Raw genomic sequence first — 26,341 nt, 5'->3', positions numbered from 1 at the left:
TCTGTTTTAGACATCCCTTTACAATTTATGGGTTATCCTCATTTCCTAGATGTCTTCCTGAAGTTTCAAAAACCTTATTATGTATCTCACACTCGGGTAAACAGTGGGTTTGTATGGGAAACTACCTTATTCCCCTCCTGGCTAGATCCACTGGAATAAAAATTTGTTCATTAAGCACAAGTGTTGTGATACTAGGCCCCGTGGAAAGTCCCTGGGAGGATACTGTCTGTCTGAACGCTCTATTTCATGATCATCTCTGTAACAAGGGCTCACAGTGACAAGACTGGCAGTCATATTTTATCTGATTCAGAGCTAACGTGCCATTCCAAGCACATACCCAACATGGGATAGTCTGGGATAAGCTAGTAGACTTTTTTGTTTGTTTTAACATCAGTATCCCCTTTGGGGAATTAGCATCCATACTGAAGTTATTGAATTAAGCAGATTTTACAAACTCATGCATTTTTTAACGCGTGCTATTTAGGATGAAATTGAAAGCAAATGTAGTGCAAAAGGACCTCATGTAAACACACACACACACACACACACACACACACACACACATGCACACACACGCACGCACACACACACAGAGGCAACTTAAAGTCTTCTGAAAACTCCAAGAGGGAATTTTCAATGAAGAGAAGCACCAGTGTGAAGATAAAATCTAATTTGTTGCTTGAGTTGAGTTTTAATAATTGTGTCGTGGATGCCCTGGGATTCAGAAATAGAAAGTGCTGGCTGAATGTTTAAAATACACTTTGTACGTAAACGGAGTGGTACGGTTAAGCAGAGGCAACGTGGAAAACCCCTTGCAGCCTTAGCTCTTCATCAGGTCGCCCCTGGAGTAGGGGCTTAAGAAAAGGCACTGACCCCACCAGAAAAATGACGATAGATTTTGTTTAAATTTTAAAAAAGCGCCAAGAGAAATGTCTGCCCTCCTTAGGATTCAATATAATGCGGTATATGTAATTTTAACAGGTTTCCTCTTTCACTCATCATATTAGCAGAGAGTTTGAGGGATGTTGTTATCATTATTATTATAGTATTATTTTAGAAATCATAACACTTAATGCCACCAAGGGTAGAGTGAGCGGACACAACACATTGGCACAACTAAGTCCCTCCTCTGGTATTTATCTTTTAACCAATTTCTTTGTACAAAGTCCTTTTACACCTCAGAGGTTTTCTCTTTATGTAGATATTGCATATGTTTTTCCACTAGTTTGTCACTGGTATTTTTAGTTTGTTATCTTTTTTGACATCAGGAAATTTTAGATTTTATGTAGCTAAATCTAGCAATCTTTTCCTTTAGCATTTATTTCTTTGCGTTTAAGTTTAGAAAGAACCTGCTCAACAATACATCAGAGAAATAGAGCCCAATATATGTGCTTGCATTCTTTCGCGGGTCATTTTTCCAAATTTAACCGCAAGGGGTATTCACTTTCATGCATGGGACACAGCAGCACAGCACACAAGCAGATGAACCTTCTCGGTGTCATACACCATCTCTGTAACCTCAGGTAAGTTACTTTACTTTCCTAAACTACAGCTCCCTGAAAAACTGTCTTATTTACCTGGACCATCATCACTTTTTCCCTCTTTGCTTCATCTTTGTTATTTTCGTCGTCTTCTTCTTCTTGATGATAATTTTTCTTCACTAACACCATCATCACCATCATCCTCATCTTTTTCGTTACTCTTCATCACCATTATCACCATCAACATCACCACCACCATCATCACCACCATCACTTCCAGCATCATTATCTCTTTTAAGTGCGTGCAAAACACCACAGTGCCAGGGACCAGTAATTATAATGTCTCCCAAAGTTTAATCATCGTATTGCAATTAACGCATCATCTATTTTTAGCTGTCTGCCTTGAAAGGCCGCATCTACATTTACGTGAGAGTCTCTTTCTGGGCTTCCTGTTCTCCTCCGTCACTCTGTCTCTTCTGGAGCCAGTGCCACCTAGCTTCATTTATTTACTTTTATTGAAACTCTACAGTGCTTAGTTTTAAATACAATGCAAATTAAAAACACGTTTAAGAATTCGCACCACATCCAACCTTGGCTGCGCAAGGCTGAAGGGTGCACTTGCTGTGTTTGAGAAGCTTAGGAATTTTATACCTGAATGCTTCCACATTCTGCTTCCCACTGCCTCCGAGTAGGAACTGTCCCCAGCACAGTTCACTGTGATGTGCACTGTAGCTACAAGGTGACAATGAGTCTTGTGCTATGAGCATTTTCCTCTTAATACTGCCTTCGTGGCAAGGAGCTGACAGATGGGGCTCTGCCGTACAGAGATGGAAGCCAGCTTGCTTTACTGTGTATAGACCACCTCCCTTACTCCATGAAACCTGCTGGAAATCTGGAACTTGGGGCTGGTGACCAACCCCTTAAATAACTTTTGAGTCTCCATTGACTGTTTGTTTGAGAAAACTGAAAGTGCAGCTAATGAATGTGTGGTCCATAATGGCTCTGCACTGCTCCCTGTAAAACACACCATTATTCATCCAGTGTTCCCGCCTCGCCATAAACCTGCATCCTGAAAGTGTGTGAAGCTAACCAACCATCCCAATCAGGGGAGAGCTGAACCTGGTGTCTTTGGTGCTTGTGCAGTCACGAGGAAAGAGCCAGCTAAAGGCTCTGGCTTTCCAGTGCCTTGATGTACTCAACACAAGGAGACTGACTTCTAGTCCTTTATCCATTCACCTAAAAGCAAGCCACACCTCTAGGCATGCCCAGAATGGTTAGAATGGTTCTACCTCTTCCATGTAAAGACTTTCACCTCCTCTCAGGCCTCCAACACCTTCCCTACCATGTTGTTTGAACCTACAATCCATGGACTTCCAAGCCACCAGCCCCTCTCCCCCACACTCCTCATTCCCACGCTGTGGTCTGACACTTGGGTCATTCTCTTGCTATTGCAGCAATATCCAATGCTGAAATGTCTTTTGTGATACTCCCTGGCAAAATTTAATCATCGGTCAATTCAATGATCTTTCCTCCTGCGTCTACATTGGCCTGAAAATCACCCAGTTCCACACTCTGAGCCAACACTTGATTCCTGCTCTCCCTGTGAGCAGAGCACAGACACAGTCCAATAAGTATCCCTCTGCCCATGTCCCTTGTGCTTCCTGAAGGAATATCCAACCCCACTGACTTCAGACTCCTCAAATATCACTCGCTCAGCAATCTGTTACAACACTAAAGTTTATAGTGGCTAAATGCACTTGTGAATCTTCACTTGGTTAGAAGTTGATTGTCCTTTGAAGTTTTGCTTACCCCTGAATTCTGATACCCCCATTTCTCCTACCCTCTGTTCTCGTTCTCAGGGGTCCTTTGTTTTTCTTTTGGGAATTCTTCCTATTTTTCCCTTCCTTTCAATGTTCTACCTGGCCTTCCATTTTCAGAATGCATCAGAAGTGAGCACATTATTTTCATGCTTTAGAGGAGGCTCCATTTATCAAGAAAAGGAGCGTTTTAAAAATTCAAGACAGAAAACTGATGTGTTGAATCCCAAAGGAAATACACAGCATTATGGCCCAGACTGCATTCCTTAGAGAACAAAAGAATGACGAAGAGAATATTGCCACTGCTTTCTTAGACTCTGTGATGCTAGTTTTTGAGAAGTAGAAACGTGGAAATTCATTTCTAGACTTTTACCTTGGCTTTCAATTCAGGAAAACCTTGAGTCACAAGTTACTCAACTGCTTTCAACACACTTGCAAAGCAATCTTATCCACTCCCATGGTGGGACCATTATCTACGTACGGAAGAGAAAACGAAGTAGGACTTGCAATTTCAGCACCTTGGATAGGGCCTTGCTGTATCAGGCACCTCCTCCCCGACCCTCCGCCCCACAAGTGATTTCACCTTGAGGTAGGACTTATTGAGCCCTTGCCATGCTCCTGGTCTGCAGCCTTCTAGAAGCAGATGTCTTCCACATGAACCCAACCAGAGCACCTTCGCCCAGGCAAACGTACATACTGACCGAGAAGTTATTCACTGCACACAGCATTTCTAACACAACAGTCCCAGAAAGAGTCCATTTTGAAATGGATACTCTATTAGACTCATGCCCAATAAGCCAAATCCTTGTTAGAATTACGTTGTATGTGTGAGGGGCTTTGACCAACATCCAAGGCTCCTCATTTGTAGTCTTTTCTTGTGTTACTTGAGGTTCTTGTCACTATCTTGATCTCTTGAGACCTTCCAATTCATTCGCCATTTCTCAAGATGTGTGGTCATCAGTGTTGCAAGGCATGTGTTTAACTATATGTCAGGCATGGAAAAGAGGAATTCACCCTGTACCCTACCCTCAGCTGGTCTTGTATGAACCTGTGCATTATGTTCCCATTAGTTTGGTTGTGTGTTCTGTCCCTGCACCCACAGAAGGTGGTGCTGCTCAGTCCCACAGATGGAAAGGGACAGAGAAACTGAGGACTGCCGTATCACACACAGCCACTAGGGGTACCACATCATAGATGCTGAGCGATCCAGAACACTTCTGAATGCCACCATGACAGGGGGTGCTTCTTCTACTAAAGAAAAAGCTTCACAGTTTTTGTTTGAAAGAAAAAAATCCCACATAAGCCACTGGATCCCAACCCTTGAAAGTAGCATTTTTTTTTTCTTTTTAATTGAAAGGTTTGATCTGACGCCAGACATTTATGCTAGTGTTCACCTCATTGTTCTTGACTTGCATTTCTCTTTGTAGGATAGAGAATTTGCTAGTTGACTCCTGGGCAAGTGCTGATTTATGACTCCTTCCTGGGGCTCTATTAATAGCACAGGGCTCTAAATAAATGCTGACTGCATGCAAATTCCACCTGACAGACTGAAGGTGTTGCCTGGGATGGTACAAGTCACAGATAAGAAACCACTGGTGGGAACCACCTCCATGCTTCCACTTGCTTTCTCTGTCCCCTTCCCATTCATAGATCTCCAGTAAATACCACTTCATGTCCAGGGGAAGAAAAACAGCTACAATGGCATGCCCCCAAAATACTCAGTGCATGTTTGAAAACACCACGATTTTGCCCATTTTTTCCTCCTCAAAACTCTGCTGTTTCAGAATTATTTGGGACTGATGGGGCACCTGGGTGGCTCGGCTGAGTATCTCACTTTGGATCAGATAATGATCTCATGGTTCATGAGTTCGAGCCCCACATTGGGCTCTGCACTGGTGGCATGGAATCTGCTTGGGATTCGCTCTCTGTCTCTCTCTCTCTGCCTCTTCCCCATGTGCTCACTCTCTCTTAAAATAAATAAATAAAAACCTAAAAACATTACTTGGGGGGTACCTAGGTGGCTCAGTCAGTTAAGCATTTGACTTCAGCTCAGGTCATGATCTCATGGTTCGTAGGTTTGAGCCTACGTCGGGCTCTGTGCTGACTGACAGATGAGAGCTTGGAGCCTGCTTCAAATTCTGTGTCTCCCTCTCTTTCTCTGCCTTGCTCTCTCTCTCTCAAAAATATACATTAAAAAGTTGAAATAAAAAAGAATTACTTGGAATTGAAAATCTCACTTTGTAATCATGCCCCGACTGTCCACGGGATTTGGCTGTCAGTGTTTCCTGCTGAAGGGATATGGCGGGCTGTGTCCATTGGCCCCGTCTTCCCACCCTTCCCATCCCCAAACTATCAAGGGGTTTATCTGCATCTTCCTTCACTGGGACAGTCATTCATGACTTTGTGCTCTGTGTTATTATGACATCTCCTGGAAGAATCTTAAATCCCTCAGTGGCTCCTAAATTCCCTTATGTCAAGGGACTTATCATTATCACACTCCCTCTCTCAAAAACAAAAAAGAACAGGCACACAGTCCAGCATTCAATAAACATGCATGATGAACGCATGAGCTATTTCCCTGTGATTTAGTGTGGACTGCTCCGTGCTATGAAGCAGACTTTCTCATTACTGGGAAAGCAGGAGACGCCGGGCTGCAGACTTCACGCTCCGGCTGAACACCTGCGCTCGGGTTCCTGCTCATCCCATATTATTAATTCTGTAATTAATACACCTGAGGCATGGGGTGCTTGGGTGGCTCAGTCAGTGAAGCATCCGACTTCGGCTCAGGTCTTGATCTCACGGTTTGTGGGTTCGAGCCCCGCGTCAGGCTCTGTGTTGACAGCTCAGAGCCTGGAACCTGCTTAGGATTCTGTGTCTGCCTCTCTCTCTGCCCCTTCTCCACTTGTGATCTATCTCTCTCTAAAAAAAAAAATTAAAAAAAAATACACCTGAGGCAGGTGTATTAGCCATTGGCACCCCTCACCGGCCTCACCTGCAGAACGCAGATGAACACCATGCTCCCTGCCGCCCAGACGGGCCACAGCACCCGGGAGGGAACGCGCGCGCTGGCCAGGGCTGGCTGGGGGCACCTGCTGAGCTGCCAGTGACTGGCATTATTGAGGAACGCTGACCACCCTGCGGGTTACTTAGAGGTAATACGGTTCCAGGATGCTAGCACCCACATGGTGGCTCTGCAGGGCCCCTTCTGTGGCCCTCACACCAGATCTGTGTGCTCACTGCCCTCGGTGATTAAGCAGTGCACCGCACCACAGTGTAATCACCCAGCTAAGAATAAGGCAATGGACACACGGATGTGGCGTGGAAGTGGCCATGGAGCACAATTAAATAACAAAGGTGACTATGCCTTTACGGGGACAGACGGGTCCGCGGTGGAGAAAGCTATCCTCCATGGAATTATGCGGCCTCCACCAATTTTGAAAGAAATGCTCGGAATGACGGAGATGTGCCCTCTTCACTTACCCACTGCTATCTCAGGTGCCTTTTGTGCAGGACACATCATTTTTAAGGAGACGTCCCCATTTTATTACACAATTATTGAGAATGTTGCAGTCCCGTGGTGTCGTAGGGAAAGGCTCTTCTTGGAAAGTGGGAACGCTCATCGAAACACTCAAAGGTACCGGATTTGTAAGACAGCAAACACATCCCGAGAAACTAATGTCATGGCTCACGGGGAGGATTTCATGTTTCAGCAAAAGAAACAAGATCGTCTGCAAATGTGACGTCAGGTCCGAATGCAGATCTCAAAGACTGAAAAATACTCTCCGTTTCATTCAAGACGGAACCGGGTTCTAGATGGAACCATTCTACATGCAACACTCAACATCGGACTTTGTGACGGGTCAGGGTACACATATGTGGGATTATAATTAAATAAAAGTACATTTCACGATACCAGCACAAGCCTGCTGGCTCAGCCAGCAAATGTCTTAGAGTCCTACAAGCAACCTGTTATTGGAAACCTAATGCTCATCAACGAGATAAAACATTCTACCAATTCGCACTACCAAGAAGTGGAAAATATAAACGGATTTACATGCAACATTTAAAGAAGCAAACGAGGGGCACCTGGGTGGCGCAGTCGGTTAAGCGTCCGACTTCAGCCAGGTCACGATCTCGCGGTCCGTGAGTTCGAGCCCCGCATTGGGCTCTGGGCTGATGGCTCAGAGCCTGGAGTCTGTTTCCGATTCTGTGTCTCCCTCTCCCTCTCTCTCTGCCCCTCCCCTGATCGTGCTTGGTCTCTGTTTCCCTCAAAAACAAATACACATTAAAACAAAATCTTAGGGGCGCCTGGGTGGCTCACTGGGTTGAGCCTCCGACTTCGGCTCAGGTCATGATCTCGCGAGATCTCGCGTGATCTCGCGTGAGTTCGAGCCCAGCGTAGGGCTCTGGGCTGATGGCTCAGAGCCTGGAGCCTGTTTCTGATTCTGTGTCTCCTTCTCTCTCTGCCCCTCCCTCGTTCATGCTCTGTCTCTCTCTGTCCCAAAAATAAATAAACGTTGAAAAAAAAATTTAAAGAAGCAAACGAGAAAAGAGGCAGGCTTGTCCTGGCATATGGAAAAGGCCCACTGCAATGGATTTGTCTCACACGTCTTGTGACGGGGAATGTTTTGGTTTCGAGTATCCCGGTAATTATCATACGTCCCCCTTTCTGTTAGTTTGCAGAGTCACAGAGCCGCAGAGAAGACACACAGTGAGGACCTGCCTCGTCTGAATTCTTCATGTTAAGATGATAGCCATGAAGCCTAGAGATTCAAGATGTCTCCCAAGTTCACAGAGACAGTAAACACAGAGCTGGAAGCTAGAATAAGGGTCCAGTCCTCTGGTTTCTTAAGACAGTGCACCAAGATTTAACAAAACAAAACTGTTCTTGTAATCACCACAGTAGGCAACCATCATCACATTCAATTTGCTGCTTAAAACAAATCAACCAAAAAAAAAAAAAAACGCTCTGTGGCCATGTTACAGTATTTCCAAAAGATCTAGTTGAAAAAGTTAAAAACTACCAATTCAGTGCAAAAAAAAAGAAAAGGAGGAAGAATGAGAGGGCGAAAAAAGGAAAAGAAAACAAACACATGAAAATCCTAAGCCACCTGCTGACTGGTGACATTTGGACAATTTTGTCCGATTTTGTCCGTAAGGATTGCGCAATGTCAACACAAAAGACAATGTCACCAGAAAAGACAGGATCTGAGTGACGCATTCAGGGCCCACTGGTTTTCCATTCCTTTGCTTCCCCTAGACACTAGAGAACAGACCCGAGATTGCTCAGCTGTACCAGAGAAAATGAAAGAAAGCAGGCTCATGACCATCTCCTGTAGACGTGGACGATATATTGTTTCAAGTAAGTCTTGCCAGCACCTCTAGAAAAAATGGTAGGTTTCTCAGGAATCGAGTAACTTAAGAAGAAGGAGAAGGGACAGAAACAACAAGGCAACGTTTGCATCCTCAGAGAGGCGGCGAGAGGAATATGGGCCCTAAAAAGGAAACCAGCGGACTATGCAGCCAAGAGGACAGGATCCCCAGGAGACCCTATAGCTGCCACCCCAAGCCGCCAGCCAAGGCTGTAGGTGGCCGCGGTCCACTCCATCCCCAAATCCAGCACTCATCTAACAGCGCTGCAGATGAGGTGTTGCTCACATTTGATTGTTCACAGGAACAGTCAAGAGAAAGGTTAAAACTTTGGTTCTTTTTCTCCATTAACCTCTGCTCACTGGCCCACACACCCAGTTCTTCCCTGGCGATGAGCCACATTCATGCACTTGGGGCCAAAGACACTTGTTACATCTCAGAATCAGTGTTTCATTACCTTCATTTGATTAAAAAAAATAAAGAAAAAAAAAACATTTGCTGTATAAAGGCATCAGGGTGGAAACTCACAGCAAAGAAGGCAGAAAGACACCTACCAACGCTCCAGTCCATTTCCTCCACGGCGTCCCCGTAAGCTCCGTGTTTGCTTTTTCCGGCAAAGTCCTTGGAAGAGAACAGGGCCGTGTGCACGTGAAGGTACGACAGGACCAGCAGGAATGGCTTCTCAGCATTCCTGTGAGAGGAGAAGGTTCAGAGCAACGTAAGAACATTTGCCACATGCTCGTAAGGATCAAACTAGTACTCCATGACGCCATGTAAAAAGTCAGAAAGCACCACAAGATGATGTCTAATATTTTACACTTTTAAACATTTAAAAACATTTTTTAAAATGTTTGTTTATTTTTGATTCAGAGAGAGACAGAGCATGAATGGGGGAGGAGCAGAGAGAGAGGGAGACACAGAATGTGAAGCAGGCTCCAGGCTCTGACCTGCCAGCACAGAGCCCGATGCGGGGCTTGAACTCACGGACTGTGAGATCATGACCTGAGCTGAAGTCGGAGGCTCAACCAACAGGGCCACCCAGGCGCCCCTAAACATTTTTTAAAAGTGTATTTATTAATTTTCGAGATAGAGAGCAGAGCAGGGGCAGAGAGAGAGGGAGAGAGAGAGAACCCCAAGCAGGCTCTGCATCACCAGCTCGGGGCCCAATGCAGGGCTTGATCCCACCCACCATGACATCATGACCTGAGCTGAGGTCAGACGCCTAACTGACTGAGCCACCCCGGCGCCCCTAATATTGTACGTTTTACTCAAAGAAGCAGAAGTCTCCATGGCGTGCCTGTGAAGAGACTGATGGTTACCCTGTGCAGATCAGCGGAAGGAAGTGCCAAGTCCTTGAGGCATTCCCTGAGGACACAACTCTGGAAGGAATGTCATGGGGTATGGCCTGCTTTGCTCTTGAATTCTATTCTTCCCTCTTTATACAGTTGATTAATAACAATTCAAGGGCCTTAAAAAGCACATTCTCTCTGGAACATGGACACACAGACAAGCCAGTGCCTACTAAAGACCATCTCTTGATTTCCCAAGTTCTTACAAAGACACCTGTCTACCTGTCTAATGTCAATTCAACTCTGGATTCCGCCATATTGCTCACCTTCCACTACAGAACAGGTCTCCTGGAATGAACACTCCATTGTCAACACTAGTTGGAAATTATATGGAACATTCTAGGAACTGGCCTAAACCGATCAAGAGTCTCAAGTTACTGTGAAAGCAATTTTCTTTTCTTTTCTTTTTTTTGTGTGTGTTTATTTTTGAGAGAGAGAGACACACACAGAGGGAGGGAGGGAGAGAGAGAATGAGCAGGGGAGGAGCAGAGAGAGAGGGAGACACAGAATCCAAAGCAGGCTCCAGGCTCTGAGCTGTCAGCACAGAGCCCGACGCGGGGCTTGAACCCACAGACCGTGACATGATGACCTGAGCCAAAGTCGGCTGCTTAATTGACTGAGCCCCTCAAGAAAAACCTCCTCTGTGCAATTGGTGAGAACATACAGCTGCTCGAGACTTGTAAGTCACTGTTGACGTTTGGCCCTTGGGACAAATGCCACAAGGCTGGTGAGTGTGGACAGGTCTTGGGGGTCCCCGTGCGGGTCTGTTGAGAGGGGTCAAGAAGTCACGCCACCTCCTGCTTACATCTCCTTCACCTCCTTCTACGCTGTGGAGGAAATGGACTGGAACGTTGGTAGGTGTCTTTCTGCCTCTGAGAAACGCCCTCAGTTGCCTCGTTTTGGTTTTATGTAATCGGTTCAAATTCTACCTTCATCCAGGAAAGCGTCAGAAATTCCTTTCCAGCTAAAAGGGACTACTGAACAAGTGCCCTTTAGAAGGCTGTTTGGGCACAAATGGAGTGGATGAAGGAATAGATGGATGCCGGATGCAACTTGTACCAGAGCAGCTGGTGCACAAACCAAGAATCCCCTACGTGCTTTCCTTCCCCCCTGAGACCACAAGCGGTGGCGTGCCACGGACGTTCGTGTGCTGCAGGCACCAGCACGGCGGTTGGCGAGTAGTGTAAGTTCACTAACCCTGTGTTAGCCAATCAAAGCCTGCACTAGCCCTCCTGGCTTCCTCGGGTCCACCCAGGACTTCCAGCACTGCAGGGATCCAGCAGTGCCACATGGTTTGTGTGCCAGGTGGTCGGTCTAGAGCAGGTACGATCATATATACCTATGTGGTATATATGCCTACATATGCAATACATGCATACCTGTTTTTATATGTATGCCTATACGTATACACACACAGATACTATTCACCTATATATATTATTAGGAGGTGTGTTTACGTGTATGTATGCATATATACCTACACATGTATCAGTATAGGTGTGTATATATATGTATACATATACAGTTATGCATATATTATTAGTATACATACGTATACACACACACACACAAACTATATATACATTATTAGTATAGCTGCGGGTATATATATACAGGTATATACACATACACATATACACCTATATATGTTATTACATAAGTATGCGTGTGCGTATATTATTACTATAGATAGTATATACATATACTCATATATACCTGTACATTTATTATTAATATAGGTGTATACATACACACACACAAACCTATACATATATTATTAGTAAATGTGTGTGTATATATGTGTACACATATACACCTATGCACATGTTATTAGTATAAGTAGAATATATATATGTACTCATACACCTATATATATATTAGTGTGTATACATATATGTATGTATATATACACACACACACACACCTATACATATATTATTAGTATAGGTATGTGTGTGTATACATATATGTACATATATACACCTATGGATATATATGCATATATTATTAGTATAGGTAGTATATATATGTGCTCATATACACCTACACACATATTAGTATAGTTGTATATGTTATATATATATATATATATACACACAAAGCTATATATATATGTGTGTGTGTATATTAATACAGCTGTGTATGTATATATATACATACACATACATATGTATATATATACATATATATACACATACACGCACACATATACAACTATACATATATTATTAGTATAGGTATACACATACAAACTTATACATATATTAGTATAGGTGTATATATACACACATACACCTATACAGAAACTTATATATATATGTATGTATATAATATATGTATATACATTAGTATAGCTGTATGTGTGTATATATGTATATTATATATACACATATACACAACTACACATATATTATTCATATAGATGTGTACACAAACTTATACATATATTATTAGTACTGGTGTATGTGTATATGAATATACACATATACACCTATACATACATTAGTATAGCTGCATATGTATATATACATATATATATACATATATATATACACACACACACACACAAACCTATATATTTACACATACATTTATATATATACCTACACAAGTCTATATATCAATTATTAGTATAGCTGTGTGTGTATATATATGTACACATACACACCTATACATATACTATTAGCATAGATAGTACATATATATATATATATGTAGTCATATACACCTATATGTATATTAGTATAGGTGTATATACACACACACAAACCCATATGTATATTATTAGTATAGGTGTGTGTATACATCCACACAAATATATATTAGTTTGATGTGTGTATAAATATATATACACATACATGTGTATCATTAGTGTAGATATATATATACACACACAGATATAAACTCATATATTAGTATAGCTGTGTATATACATACACACACATATACACCTATATATATTATCAGTATATGTATAAATATATACACATACAAATATGCACCTGTTGGTATAGGTATATACGTCATAACATATAAACGACGTCAGAAGCCTCTGATCACCTTGAAGTGACTGTCACTTCTGTTCACCATCTTTGCCAGTCACCAAAAGCTCTCAAAAAATAATCTGTTTAATGAAATCAATGACATCAATATGCCTTTACATATTTATTTAGTATGTTAAGTCTCCACGATAACGAAAAACATCTCAAATTTAGAACGGGGTATCGCAACACTAATGAGTCTACCTCTGATAAGGAAATGAACGCGCACTCTGCCAAATGCATTTTTATTTCCTCATGTGCATATAGCTCGGGTTCCTCCTGCCCATGCAGCGCCTCGCGGGTCACTCCTCAGATCTTGTGCTTGTCACACTTGACTTTTAAGGTTGCTCCTTGCACTGACATTCCCTTGCCTTTTGAAGCAGAAAATAAGCATAAAGCATCGCATACTGAGTGAGCTGGGTCCCTTCTATTCTCAGAAACCAGATCAAACTGAGCCAGTTATTGTTTCACAGCTAAGCCAAACAGAAACAAAAACACCAGCCAGCAGATGAGCAAAAAGCCTGTATATGGTCTGTGCCACCTCTCCCCAAAAGTCGAATTACCGTGAGGATCTGAACCCACAACATCTAGTCTCCCATAACTTCCTATTATTTCTCAGAAAGGAAAGAAGATCCATTAACGTTCAGATGGATGCACGGGAGGCATCCCCGAGCTGACCTGCATGTGAGCATGTCTAGCACAGCATCGCTCTGGCCACTTGTAGGGGTAGATACCCTGGAAGATGCTAAGCCATGACAGGTCATGGATCTCTGCCCTACAGGGCAGCCAGTGAGGCCCCCATCCTGGTGCTTTTGGGAGAAGTTTACTCAGACTTGGACATGCTGCACCCCCCTTCCCAAGAGGCAGGTGGGGACCCTAAAAATTGGGTTAGATTCCCCCCAACCAACCTGGAATTACACCCTTTACACTTGTCCCTAAATAGGCAGGTGCATCGCATATGGGTCCAATTCCACCGTCCTGTGCTGTCCTGCTTATTTTGGGGCTTAACGTTAAGGAAAACAGACAGCTGAAAAACGCCATCTTCCGAGCATGTATGTGGTCAGAGCTGGAGATATGGGATGTGCTTGACAGAATTTGCTGAGAATGAAGAGGTGTCACGTGCCCAACAGTTTCAGAGAAATAAATAAATAGATGGATGGACGGATCGATGCATGAAGAAGAAAGACCGCTGATGAAGAAGACAGACTGGCAGGATCCCAACATGGAGGCATTTTGAAATGTGAGCCGAAAACAAAAACAGTAAGTGATAACGTTGTCCCAACAAGCAAATCAGGGAACCCCAGACACACGGTGCTCATGATGAGGGTAGTAAGAGCCGTCGGGGGGAGAGGGTGTGCACCACTGTGGAGATGAACCTGAGCCGTGGACGGTGACTTCTGTTCCTGGGACATAGGAGGACCCTCCGCGGAAGGGGAGAAGGCCATCCGTGCGTGTATGATAAGAGTGCACAGAGTTACACGAGTCTGTCTTCTATCATGTCTCTGCAAGGTGGTTTTTCACTGAGCGGACAGGACATCACGGACACCAGCCATGGTGCTGGGTGCCAAAGTACGGGGATCAGGTATTAGATGCACCAGCAACGCTGGGAAATGTCAAGTGGACCAGGGCTTGTGACAGCCTATGGCATGAAGATTTACCATGTGGGACTACAGGGACACTGGACGGTGCATGGGACGTGAGCTAGGCACACGCAAATCCATGGCTTCCGTGCACACACCCTGCAGTGTGACTCACAGCCTCCTCTCTGGGGTAGCAATTCTCGCTGAGCAACAGCCTTTGACAGAGAGGAGGTCAGAGTCATCGAGGACACCTGGGTCTACGACCTAGAAGCCTCCGTGACACTCCATCAAGTTGCTGGGAGGGAGACTGGTCAATAACAGCTTAGGTCCTGTTTTATTACCTTCCGTACTTCAGTACACACTTCTGAAAATGTATTGCCACGGTCTTGCACGCCGTGTGAAAAGATAGAGAACTTTCTGCCGCTACATGCTTTTGCTGTGTTTGTAAAAATACAGCAGGCAGCTCTGTGCCTTCCCAGTAGCCTGCAATCATTTCAATCTGAGAATGCAAAGACTGTCGTCCTATAAATACAGGGTGAATACATAGGCAAGGAGACGGAGAAGGCATTTGTTTTTTTTTTTCTCAAGTTGTTGTTGTTTTCTTTTCATTTGTTTTTGTTTTTTTCTGTCTGCCATGAAGGTCTGGAACATGCCATGAAGGTCTGGAACAGCATCCAAGGGCTTGACCGTTCTTATTCAACCAAAGTCCCAGCATGAGCCAGTGTCGGGCGTAACTGGGAAGCACACAGGAATGTGTGTTGATTCCTTCTGAGAGCCCTCGGATGCTGTGATTACAGCAGGCACGAGGCAGTGAACGGCCTCACCAGTCACCCAGCCAGAGGTCAGTGCCGCCACTGTACGAGACACAGATGTACACACCCAGTGATTCCTCTGTTCCCTCCACACACACCACCACATCGACCGGATGAACATTTGGCTGACATGGTACTCGGGACTGAAACTATAAAGGTAGGCTTTCTCAGATCCTGACAGCAGAAACCAATCTCAACTTGGCAGGGTCAATAAATTGCTCCTAGAGAGAGGCAGGTTCCAAAGGTTCATGCAACGTGACGCTGCGTGCAAATGCTTTCCACAAACACGTGTATGTCAGCACTTTCCCGGTGTATACTCACAGACAGGACACTAGATGATGGCAGGCACCTGTCCTGGGTATTTGCTACCCAGATGAGCTAAAAGCATCAGTGTGATTACACAGAGCCCCCAAATTATTCATTCAACAAATTGGAATAATTTTTTAAAAGATTTTATTTTTAGGGGTGGCTGGGTGGCTCAGTTGGTGAAGCATCCGAGTTTGGCTCAGGTCATGATCTCACGGTTCATGGGTTTGAGCCCCGCATCAGGTTCTGTATCTTCCTCTCTCTCTGCCCCTCCCCTGCTCATTCTCTCTCTCTCAAAAATTAAACATTAAAAAAATTAAAGATTTTATTTTTAAATAATCTCTACATGCATTGTGGGGCTTGAACTCCCAACTCCGAGGTCAAGAGTCACATGCTCTACCAACTGAGCCAGCCAGGTAGCCCTAAATCATAATAATTTTAGAAATAAAAACTGACATGTATGGAAAGAAACCCAGAGAGATACCACTAACACACAGACTTTGCTGCACCTTGGGCTGGGGAAAGCGAGAACTTAGTGTGAAGGAGCAAAGACCAGCAACAATGTCAACATTCGACATTACCCATTTTTACACTGCTTCAATTTTTTAGAGTAGCACGTGTCACTTTTGGAGCCACAGAAAAATAAAGATGGCTCTGGAAAACAAAAACAAAGACGAGAAAACTAGGAAAGCCACCTTCTTCCCTCGAAAACACAAGGAGACGAAATGGACACCCAGGTCTGAAAGCCAATCTGTGTAACAGACCTAAAAAAAAAGCTGCCTGGTTCCAGTCTTCACCCACATCCTTCCAGCCTGCCCACACTGGCCTCATCTGCTGACCTTCACGCTGGGCTCTCTGTGTAAGAATTCCGCATACGCATACTTGTCTGTGGCTCTCACGTTACATTAGATGGGTCACCAACGGAGGCTACCGGACTCTGAACCCACTCATCACCAGCTGTGACTCTCCAAGCCCACTGTGACCTGAATGCATGTACCTGAGGTCACCCACACGCCCTACCCTACAACAGGTACAGGAAAGATTCTTTGCTGCTTCTGGTTGTAAATTCCCTGGCGTCCATGCATTCATTCTCCTAACCCAAAGAAATATTTTATTTTTAGGGGTGAAGTAACTGCAAGACACTGAGGTTATGCAGAAACAAAATAAAAAGATTGTTTCCCTGCATTTTAGGTAACAGGAAATAAAAACATCTGTAATTGTTGTAATAGGAAATGAGACCCCGAGGAAGGAGATGGTTTCTCCAAAGTGCCTTTGGAAAATCGATCGCATTTCTTTTCAGTTACTAGGAGAGTACCTAAAATGGTGGCAGAGAGAGCCTCCTTGGATGGGACCTCCAAGGGGAGAGAAAGAGAACAGGAGAGTATATTCACCCCATCACAGTAAATGTGCCTGCTAGGAATAACTGTTATGATCCTGATGGACAATAGAAGACAGATCATCTATTGTGCAGGTTCGCCCCCAGCGTAGGGACGGGGAGAGAAGCCCATGAAGGACACAAAAAGAGGACCCCGGGAAGTGAGTAAAATGGGGTCTATTCTAAGGCACAGAGAGTACAGCAATTCATTCATTCAACAGTGGTTCTGAGTGCTAAAAAGCAAGCTAACGTTAAAACACTGAAAAGTTTCCCATAAAAAAAACTCCCCCTCAAATAGTTCCCTCTCACAAATAGGCATTTATCCCATCTCTTTTTTAAGATAAATGTTTATTTGTTTTTGACAGATGGAGAGCAAGCAGGGAGGTGCAAAGAGAGAAGGGGACAGAGGATCTGAAGCACGCTCCATGCTGTCAGCACGGAGCCCGATGTGGGGCTTGAACTCTTGGAACCGTGAGATCATGAGCTGAGCCGAAATCGAGAGTTGGATACCCAGTCAACTGAACCACCCAGGACCTCCTCTCTGGAACAAGAGACAAGTCAGCAGCACCAGCCTGCATTTCTGAGGGACAGCAGGCCACCACTGGGAGGGAGCTGAACCAAAGCCAGTTCCCTTGGGCCTCCAGACCCGGACCACCCATTGCTAATTTCCTTACCAGCCTGGACCCCTGGGAACCCGTGCTTCAATGCCTGACGTCCCAAATGCCGCGCTTGCGGACTCCAGTTTAGGTCATAATCCCAGGGCATAAAAGAGATGTGTGTGTTTGATGAAAGGAGGAAGGTCTGAGAGTGCGTTCTCCACACGCCCCCTTCAGTTAGGAATGCTGTGGATCTAGACACACTAGAGCAAAAAGCAAGGAGCTGCCTGTAACTGTATTTGGCTTGTGGCTTGCTCAGCCTGGGATGGACACTCATACTAAGAGCCCAAACCCCCTGCATTCCTAAACCCACATCCTGTTGGCTCATGCAACGTAGAAACCAATCAAGGGGCATCTATCCTTACTGAGCAAGACCATTCTTTAATTACTTAACCTTTCTCCTGTTGAACACATATGTGTCCCTTTGTGTTGCCCTTAATCGTTAATCTGATGTACTTTTCTCCCCGTGAATTAAAATCGATATCACCCCCATTCCTTTCTGGCTTAAACTCTTATTTAAACTAATAAAGTCATCCCACAATCTCTTTCTTCAGAAGATGTTTTGTGCCAAATCGCAGCTATTCATCATGGCCACTTATACCACAGTCCGGCTGGAAATGTCAAAGGCTAGGTCGAAGGGACCCTGTAAATGCATTTCAAGATTTTGACTGTGCCAAATATCAATGGCAGTGGAACAGGATAAAAGGTCAGGTCTTCCGATGATACATTTATCAGCCAGTTCCAGGTTTTACAGCATTATGATGACAACAATGTTTGCAGAAAGAAGTCTCTATTTCCTGTAAAACTGCACACCATGGAAAATGGTAGAGGGAGCACTTCCCCGTGACCCTCCAGTAAGCACATACTCTCTGTGTGGCAAAATTACCTCCTCTGCTTACTCATGCTTTTCCAACATTCTGATGTCACGGTCGCTTCCCTTTACAAATCACTATTTGTTGAAGTCACAAAAATGAGATCTTGCCACTCTGGGAAATCAGAGATTAAAAATAGAACTCTAGGGACCTCATCAAGACAAAAGGCCTCTGCATGTCGAAGGAAAACAATCAACAAAACTAAAAGGCAACTGATGGAATGGGAGAAGATGTTTGTAAATGATGTATCAGATGAAGGGTTCGTATCCTAAATCTGTAAAGAACTTATGAAACTCAACACCCGAAAAACAAATAATCCAGTGAAGAAATGGGCAAAACACATGAATAGACACTTTTCCAAAGAACACTTCCACATGACTAACACACACATGAAAAGATGCTCAACATCCCTCATCATCAGGGAAATACAAATCAAAACCACAAGGAGATACCACCTCACATCTGTCAGAATGGCTAACATTAACAAGTCAGGCAACAATAGGTGTTGGCGAGGATGCGGAGAAACCCTTTTGCACTGTTGGTGTGAATGCAAACTGGTGCAGCTATTCTGGAAAACAGTATGGAGGTTCCTCAAAAAATTAAAAATAGAACTACCCTACAACCCAGCAATTGCACTACCAGGTATTTATCCAAGGGATACAGGTATGCTGTTTCGAAGGGGCACATGCACCCCAATATTTATAGAAGTGCTATTGACAATAGCAAAAGTGTGGAAAGAGCCCAAATGTCCATCGATGGATGAATGGATAAAGAAGATGTGGTATATATATACAATGGAGTATTACTCAGCAATCAACAAGAATGAAATCTTGCCATTTGCAACTACATGGATGGAACTGCAGGGTATTACGCTAAGCAAAATTAGTCAGAGAAAGACATCATATGACTTCACTCATATGAGGAATTTAAGATACAAAACTGATGAACATAAGGGAAGGGAAGCAAAAATAATGTAACAACAGGGAGGGGTACAAAACATAAGAGGCTCTTAAATACAGAGAGCAAACAGAAGGTTGCTAGAGGGATTGTGGGTGGGGGGATGGGCTAAATGGGCAAGGGGCACATTAAGGAGGGCAGTTGTTATGATGAGCACTGGGTGTTATATGTAGGGGATGAATCACTGGATTCTACTCCTGAAATCATTATTGTACTATCTGCCAACTAACTTGGATGTAAATTTAAAAATAAATAAATAAATAAATAAATAAATAAATAAATAAATAAATAAAAAATGGAACTCTAGATCTTTGCCAAAGTTTGCATTTGCTTTCTAGTAGACTCAACGCTAAAAATACAAGAGATATCCCTTCTTAAGCTCAACTGAAAATTATTAGCATTTATTTCACTTCCAATGACAGCCTCTTAGCACACACACACACCTACACTAAATATGTTCAATACATATTGAGTACATGTTAAATACGTTCAATATGCACTGAACACGGGAGCCTGGAGAACAGAATTCTCAGGGTCAATTTCATATGAATTTCTGAATCCAATCGCTGGATACCATAAACTATACAAATTATGTGGGTGCGTGTAAAGTCACCGTGCTTCTTAGAAATGCCCTCTTCAGCCTGAACATGTGAATATTCGCAGAGAAAAACAAAGAGAAGTTTCTTTCGATTGTAATGTTTTCCCTAGCAATGAAGCGGTGTTTTCTATGAATTTAGGGAGACAACAGGCCAACATATCTGGCCCCTGACACCACACAATGACCCAGGTTCCCCTCGCTCTGTCGAGGACGATATGAAACGTGGATCTCATTCTACCCAGTGGCATTAACCTTTTTAAATGTAGCCTTGAGTTAAATGAACAAAACACTACTTTGTGAATAAAATTAACTCACTAAATTCACCTGTTATTATGCAGCCTCTGTTTCCTTTTCAGAATATGCAAACACTTCTCCATCACCATGGTAATGACTGTGAGGACCTCAGAGTTCCTGGAAGAATTACCAGGATGCATCTCCTTTGAGGGGTGACACCTGGACTCTTCCGTTTGTAGAAGGTCTGCTGAGACATCTGTAAGATTCCCCAGTCTCCTTCCACCTCCCCTGTACTCAAATCTAATCACCAAGTTAGCAGAGTCCCTGGCAGAGCAGAGGCATCTAAATGGTCCACTCCGAAAGAGAGAGGAGGCTTCATGGGCACTTAGCTGTGGTTTTGGATCTAGTGTGTAGCTATTAGTCATAGGGCTTTGGTAATTCATTCCAAATGTGGGGCCTCAAATGCCCCCACAAGAAGACATCTCTTTTCCTCCATCTCATATGGCTGTTTTGCAGCGTGAAAGACGTGATGTGTGTATCCCCAGGGCCTGGCAGGAAAGGACCCCTGAGCAGAGGTCGCTGACACTTGAACATGCCCCGTTTGCGCCTTGCACCCAAGCTGGCTCTGATTTACAGAGCCCTGAAGACAGTAATGCCTAAGGGAGGAAGCTGGATGGCTGTAGGATCCTTCACTCAGCACACAGGGGAAGGCCGGCAATCTCCAAGAAATCTACAGCTCATTCCTGCCTCTAAGAGCAACAAGGAGTCTTGCTAATTCAAGTGGGTTCAGGATGAGCTGCCTCTTGAATTACTATACAGCTTATAACATATGGTGTGGTGAACCAATCATCTAGCCTTCCAACAAAAACATCTCCCCAAGACAAATTTTATCCCTGGGAGTAAATTAGGATGAGGCCCCACGGACCATGTTGTGGTTCAGCATTCCCAACCACCAGTCTCCTCAATGTTAGAAGCAAGCACTGGTGACCTGTCTGTAGCAAATTTGCTTCAGAAGATCTCACGCCCCTGTCATCCGCGGCTCTACACCTCAAGTCCGTATCTTCAGTATAAAATCATTCCAGCGAAAAGGCTTAGAGAACGAATATAAATTTTAGAAATAAAAGGGGCGCCTGGGTGGCTTAGTAGGTGATCTCACAGTCAGTGAGTTCGAGCCCCGCATCAGGTTCTGTGCTGACAGCTCAGAGCCAAGAGCCTGCTTTGGATTCTGTGTCTCCCTCTCTCTCTGTCCCTCCCCTGCTCTAGCTTTGTCTTGCAAAAAAAAAAAAAAAAAAAGAATAAAAATGTAAAAATAAATAAATAAATAAATAAGTAAATTTTAGAAATATCAGTTTAAACCATTTTTATCACTACTATTGACCTACGAATTGAACGTGAACTGCGTACCCCCCACATTGTCTTTTATGGTAAGCTATCACGAGAAGGCGCCAGTTTCCACTGGGAAATTCTGAACTGAAACGAATTTGAATAAATTTCAGAAACATTGCCATTGCTTTGGTCATCGTCCTGCTCCTGCCGAGTCTGAATCCATTTCTCACACAAAGGTGGGAAGACCTTCTTAAATTATTCAGGATATGCTGGCCAATGACACAACACAGATAAATGAGGTCTTCACCTCCTTAAAACAATCTTTTTTTTTTTTTTTGTACAAATGTTGCTATGATTCTTTGGTGACACATTAATGCAGATCTTTCAAGATGTGTGGCCGTCACCCGCAGCGAATCAGGTATCACATGTGACACAGTCTGAGGACAACTGTACCCAAGGATGGGTTTACCTAGATGTTTTCAATCTTTGTGTATTCAGGCAACGTCATGGCAAAAGCTTTTTGGGAAACAAATGCAGTATTTTCGCTAATACTGACTGCATGTGCTACACCAACGTGAGCAACAGGCATTTCCTCTGGAACCATCTATTTCGAAGAATAAACCCTTCTGTAATAACTCAATAACCCCAACTTTCAACCGCGGTGTTGCTCGAACATCTTAAGTCTCTAGTTCTGCCAGAAAATTGCAGATGCCTGCATCTCATCCACATGAACGACACAGGCTTCAATACCCTTAGGATCAAATTGCTCTTGGTTCCCTCCCAAAGCCACATGCGGAGGGACCCATTAAAATGCCTTGTAATCATATGAATATTCATACACTCTATAGATTCCTCCACTACTGTCAAAATACCACCCGTTGAAAAGAAGTGATTCATCTAGAAGCCGAGTCTGATCCCTGACCCCTGTGATTCTGCAGGGGCCACCGTATTATTAATGTCTCCTGTTTCTGAGAGATTGCTGGTGGATGCAGACGGATGGGCGAGTGTTCAGCTGTTAGAGCAAATTTGGCAGAGAGCAGACTGCTGTGTTCTGGCATGAGTGGACAGGTCTGCAATCCCAGGGAGCGCCGTCTGAGTCCGAGATGGCTGCTCCCTTGCTTAGAAAACACAGCGAGGTTAACCCACGTGGTAAGAGCTTTTTCAACCACGCGAACTGTGGCCCACTGTTGACTTATGACGCTAATTTAGTGTCACAGCCAGTTCTTAAAAAATAATACACAACAGGGATACCTGGGTGGCTCAGTCGGTTAAGCGTCCAACTTTGGCTCAGGTCACGATCTCGCGGTCCGTGAGTTCGAGCCCCGTGTCGGGCTCTGTGCCGACAGCTTGGAGCCTGGAGCCTGCTTCGGATTCTGTGTCTCTCCCTCTCTCTGGCCCTCCCCCACTCACACTCTGTCCCTCTCTCTCTCAAAAGTGAATAAACGTTAAAAAAAAATTAAAAAAAATAACACACTACAGGGGCACCTAGGTGGTCAGTTGGTTGAGTCTTTGACTTTGGCTGAGGTCATGATCTCACAGTTCCTGAGTTCGAGACCCACATGGGGACTCATTGCTGTCAGTGCAGAGCCTACTTTGTATCCTCTGTCCCCCTCTCTCTGCGCCCCTCCCCCACTCGTACTTTCTCCCTAAAAAAGAAATAAAACATTACCAAAAACACACACACACAACAGAATAAGATGCAAAGTGGAGCGCCTGGCTGGTTCAGTCGGTTAAGCATCTGACTTCAGCTCAGGTCATGATGTCACTGTTTGTGAGTTCAAGCCCCGCCTCGGGGTCTGTACTGTCAGCTCAGAGCCTGGACCTGGTTTGGATTCTGTGTCTCCTTCTCTCTCTGCCCCTCCCTCGCTCTTGCTCTCCGTCTGTCAAAAATGAATAAATGTTAAAAAACTAAAAAAAAAAAAGAGTAAGATGCAAAGTATCAGAAGCAATCATGCTGCTAAAAAAAAAAAAGAATCGTTTCAAGAGACTTGTTTCAATTAACAATCTATGTGTATCTTACTGGATGACAACATAACATGTATACCTTATAAAGTTCTAAAACTTTTGCATTAGATCACAAGTCAGTATCCCCTTCTAGAAAAGTCTGGGGGCAAAACAATAATTGCAGCTTTTGTCCCTAAAGTCCCCATCGACACTCTAGTATGTTTCCGAGTGTCCTAGGAGACATGTGTTTTAGACTCTCTCAGGGAGCTTGTTAAAAGGAGATGTTCCTCAGCACGGCTCAGTAGCAACCTCAAGAGAAAAGATGGGCAACCTTCGGTTTTAACAGCAGCCTCGGTTCTTGTAACAGTCTGAGCAGCCATTATTCTGGCTGTGCGGGCCAACAAACCTACGTAGGCACCGACAACCCAATGGCACCTCTATATGCAAGTGATTTTGAGAGACACTTAAGAGCATGACTGCCAGCTTAAAATCTTCCATCCAGACCCGCATTACATCCTTCCTCCTGCCGTTGAGCTGAAACCCTGTCTCTGCAGCCCTTGGTGCTGGAACAACTCACGCTCCCAGCATGCACGCGGCCAGTGACTGCCCAGACCCAATGTGTGATTTTCAGATGAAATTTCCACTTTTCTCAGGGCACCTGGGTGGCACCTGACTCCTGATTTCAGCTCAGGTCATGACCTCATAGTTCATGAGTTCAAGCTCTGCATCTGGCTCTGCACTCATGGACTGGAGCCCGCTTGCGATTCTCTCTCCCTCCCTCTGTTTCTGCCCTTCCCCCTCTCTGTCCCTCTCTCTCAAAATAAATAAACTTTAAAAAGAAAAAAAGAAACATCCACTTTTCTCTAAGGTGACAAATGGAACAGAATGGTTCTGTTTTTGACAGTAGGTGTTCCTGATACAGTTCCTACTCAGGAATGCCACCAACCCTTCTCTGGTTGGTGACTGCCCTTGCTGAGTGCAACCCTCAACACTATGCGTGAAAGGGGTCCTCACGGACCTAAACGAGATCGTCAGCTTCCCCCTTTCTCCTCACACAGTGGTTTTACTCGGAAACTTGCATGGGGGATCTCCCCGTGTCCTTTGTGTCGCAAGGACATCTACACTTACGATGCTCGCTTGAAGAGTAATGACCGTGCTTACATGCTCACTTGAAGAGTAATGACCGTGGTGATACTTAAAGCCCCTTTGGTCATGTGGGAGACCTTTCTGGCATGGTACCAGAAGCACAAGATGTGAGGGATATCGGCAGAGCTGTTCCAGCGAGAGCCCATGCCATTACGCTTCCTATCACATGTCAGTCCGTTCTCTGCATCCTTCCTCCCGAGAGCCTGGCTGGACAAATCTGCTCTGCATGGAAGGGGAAACGTGGCTGGCAAGACCACACCATTTTTCCAACCTGTACGGAAATAACCAAACACTACGCTTCACGGGCAGCAGCATCAGGATAAAAGGTGATACCGACCGTCGAATGAACTGGGCCGCATCCGCCACCAGCCTCTGCATGAGGTTGTCGTAGGATAGAGGCTGCTGGGTGATCTCGTGGTTCCTCATCAGGAAGCAGTTCAGGGGCCGGAAGTAATGCAGGAAGCACACCAGAAGGCCCAGTATCATGGCGGCCAGGCAGAGAAGGCTGAAGAAGACCAGAGGGGGCACACGGACCAGCCCCAGGTACTTGAGCACCACCATGGTGAGGAGAGTGACCGCTATGATCTGAAGAGGGATGAACACCAGCAGCCTGATACCCCTGGTGAACACACTGCCTTCTCCGGGCTTGCAGTCCCTTAGGTTGGTCACAGGGATCCCATGGAAATAATCAAAGCCGTGGCTCAACGGGTGGTGACAAAAGTCGCTTTTGTTGTGACAGTTCGTCCCAAGGTGCCACTTCCCTGAGAAGGAAGTGGGTGATAGGTTTAGACCCAATGAACACCCTAACTTGAACGTTAGCGCCTGATTCCCACCTGGTGAAAAGCGGGATCGCTCTGCACGTTTATTAGCCAAACGCCTACCATTCTCTAGAACCCCCTGGTTTTTCACTTCCTTCTCCACAAACAACAGGGTATTCACTACTCACTCTATCAGAAAACAAGAACTAATTTAGTGTCGAAAATAACAAAAGAAAACAAAAGAAAAATACCTAACATATTTAACAGGCAGGTGACAAAAATACACAGAAAAACACAGTGTCTTTAAAGACAGTTCCTTACAATTAAAGTTGTAGGACCAATTTGGTTTTGTCCCTTGAATATTAAAAGTGAAAATGAATCCTTTCTCAAAAAGCTGCACCTCAAGCATGAGCAAATCACACTCATAACTCTGCAATTATTTTAAACATCTATGAACGTTTCTTATAAAATGTTAATTATACCACTAAATTGGTTGAGTGTCTCACAAAAGAAAAACATGATGGTTTAATGACAAGAGGTAGGAGGAAAGACAATGGTCATTTTGCTTCTTTGAAATATTTTAGGATTCATCTGATGACCCACATAGACTTAAACGTATTAACTAAAAAAGGAGGAATGTATCACTCCTATCAACTGAATACAATCAATGTCAAGTGAGACAAAGTCTAACATAATTTTAGCATGAATATATAAAATTA

General features: G+C 44.2%; 1 protein-coding gene across 3 annotated transcripts in view; it reads right to left on the bottom strand.

Annotated features, from left to right (window-relative positions):
• STS (steroid sulfatase) overlaps positions 1 to 26,341 on the bottom strand; it is a 159,522-nt gene that overhangs the window by 54,803 nt on the left and 78,378 nt on the right. For all 3 annotated transcript variants that reach the window (XM_004000254.5, XM_023249422.2, XM_019823525.3), the window contains exons 6-7: positions 25,202 to 25,625; positions 9,223 to 9,359 (exon numbers count right to left, since the gene is read on the bottom strand). In XM_004000254.5, coding sequence (XP_004000303.2) covers positions 9,223 to 9,359; positions 25,202 to 25,625 — 561 coding nt within the window. The remainder of the gene's footprint in view (positions 1 to 9,222; positions 9,360 to 25,201; positions 25,626 to 26,341) is intronic.

This window comes from Felis catus, chromosome X (genome assembly GCF_018350175.1).
Source record: "Felis catus isolate Fca126 chromosome X, F.catus_Fca126_mat1.0, whole genome shotgun sequence".
In the NCBI taxonomy this organism is placed as follows: Eukaryota; Metazoa; Chordata; class Mammalia; order Carnivora; family Felidae; genus Felis; species Felis catus.
The sequence above is the reverse complement of the archived record's forward strand: the minus strand, read 5'-3'. Positions and strand labels throughout refer to the sequence as shown.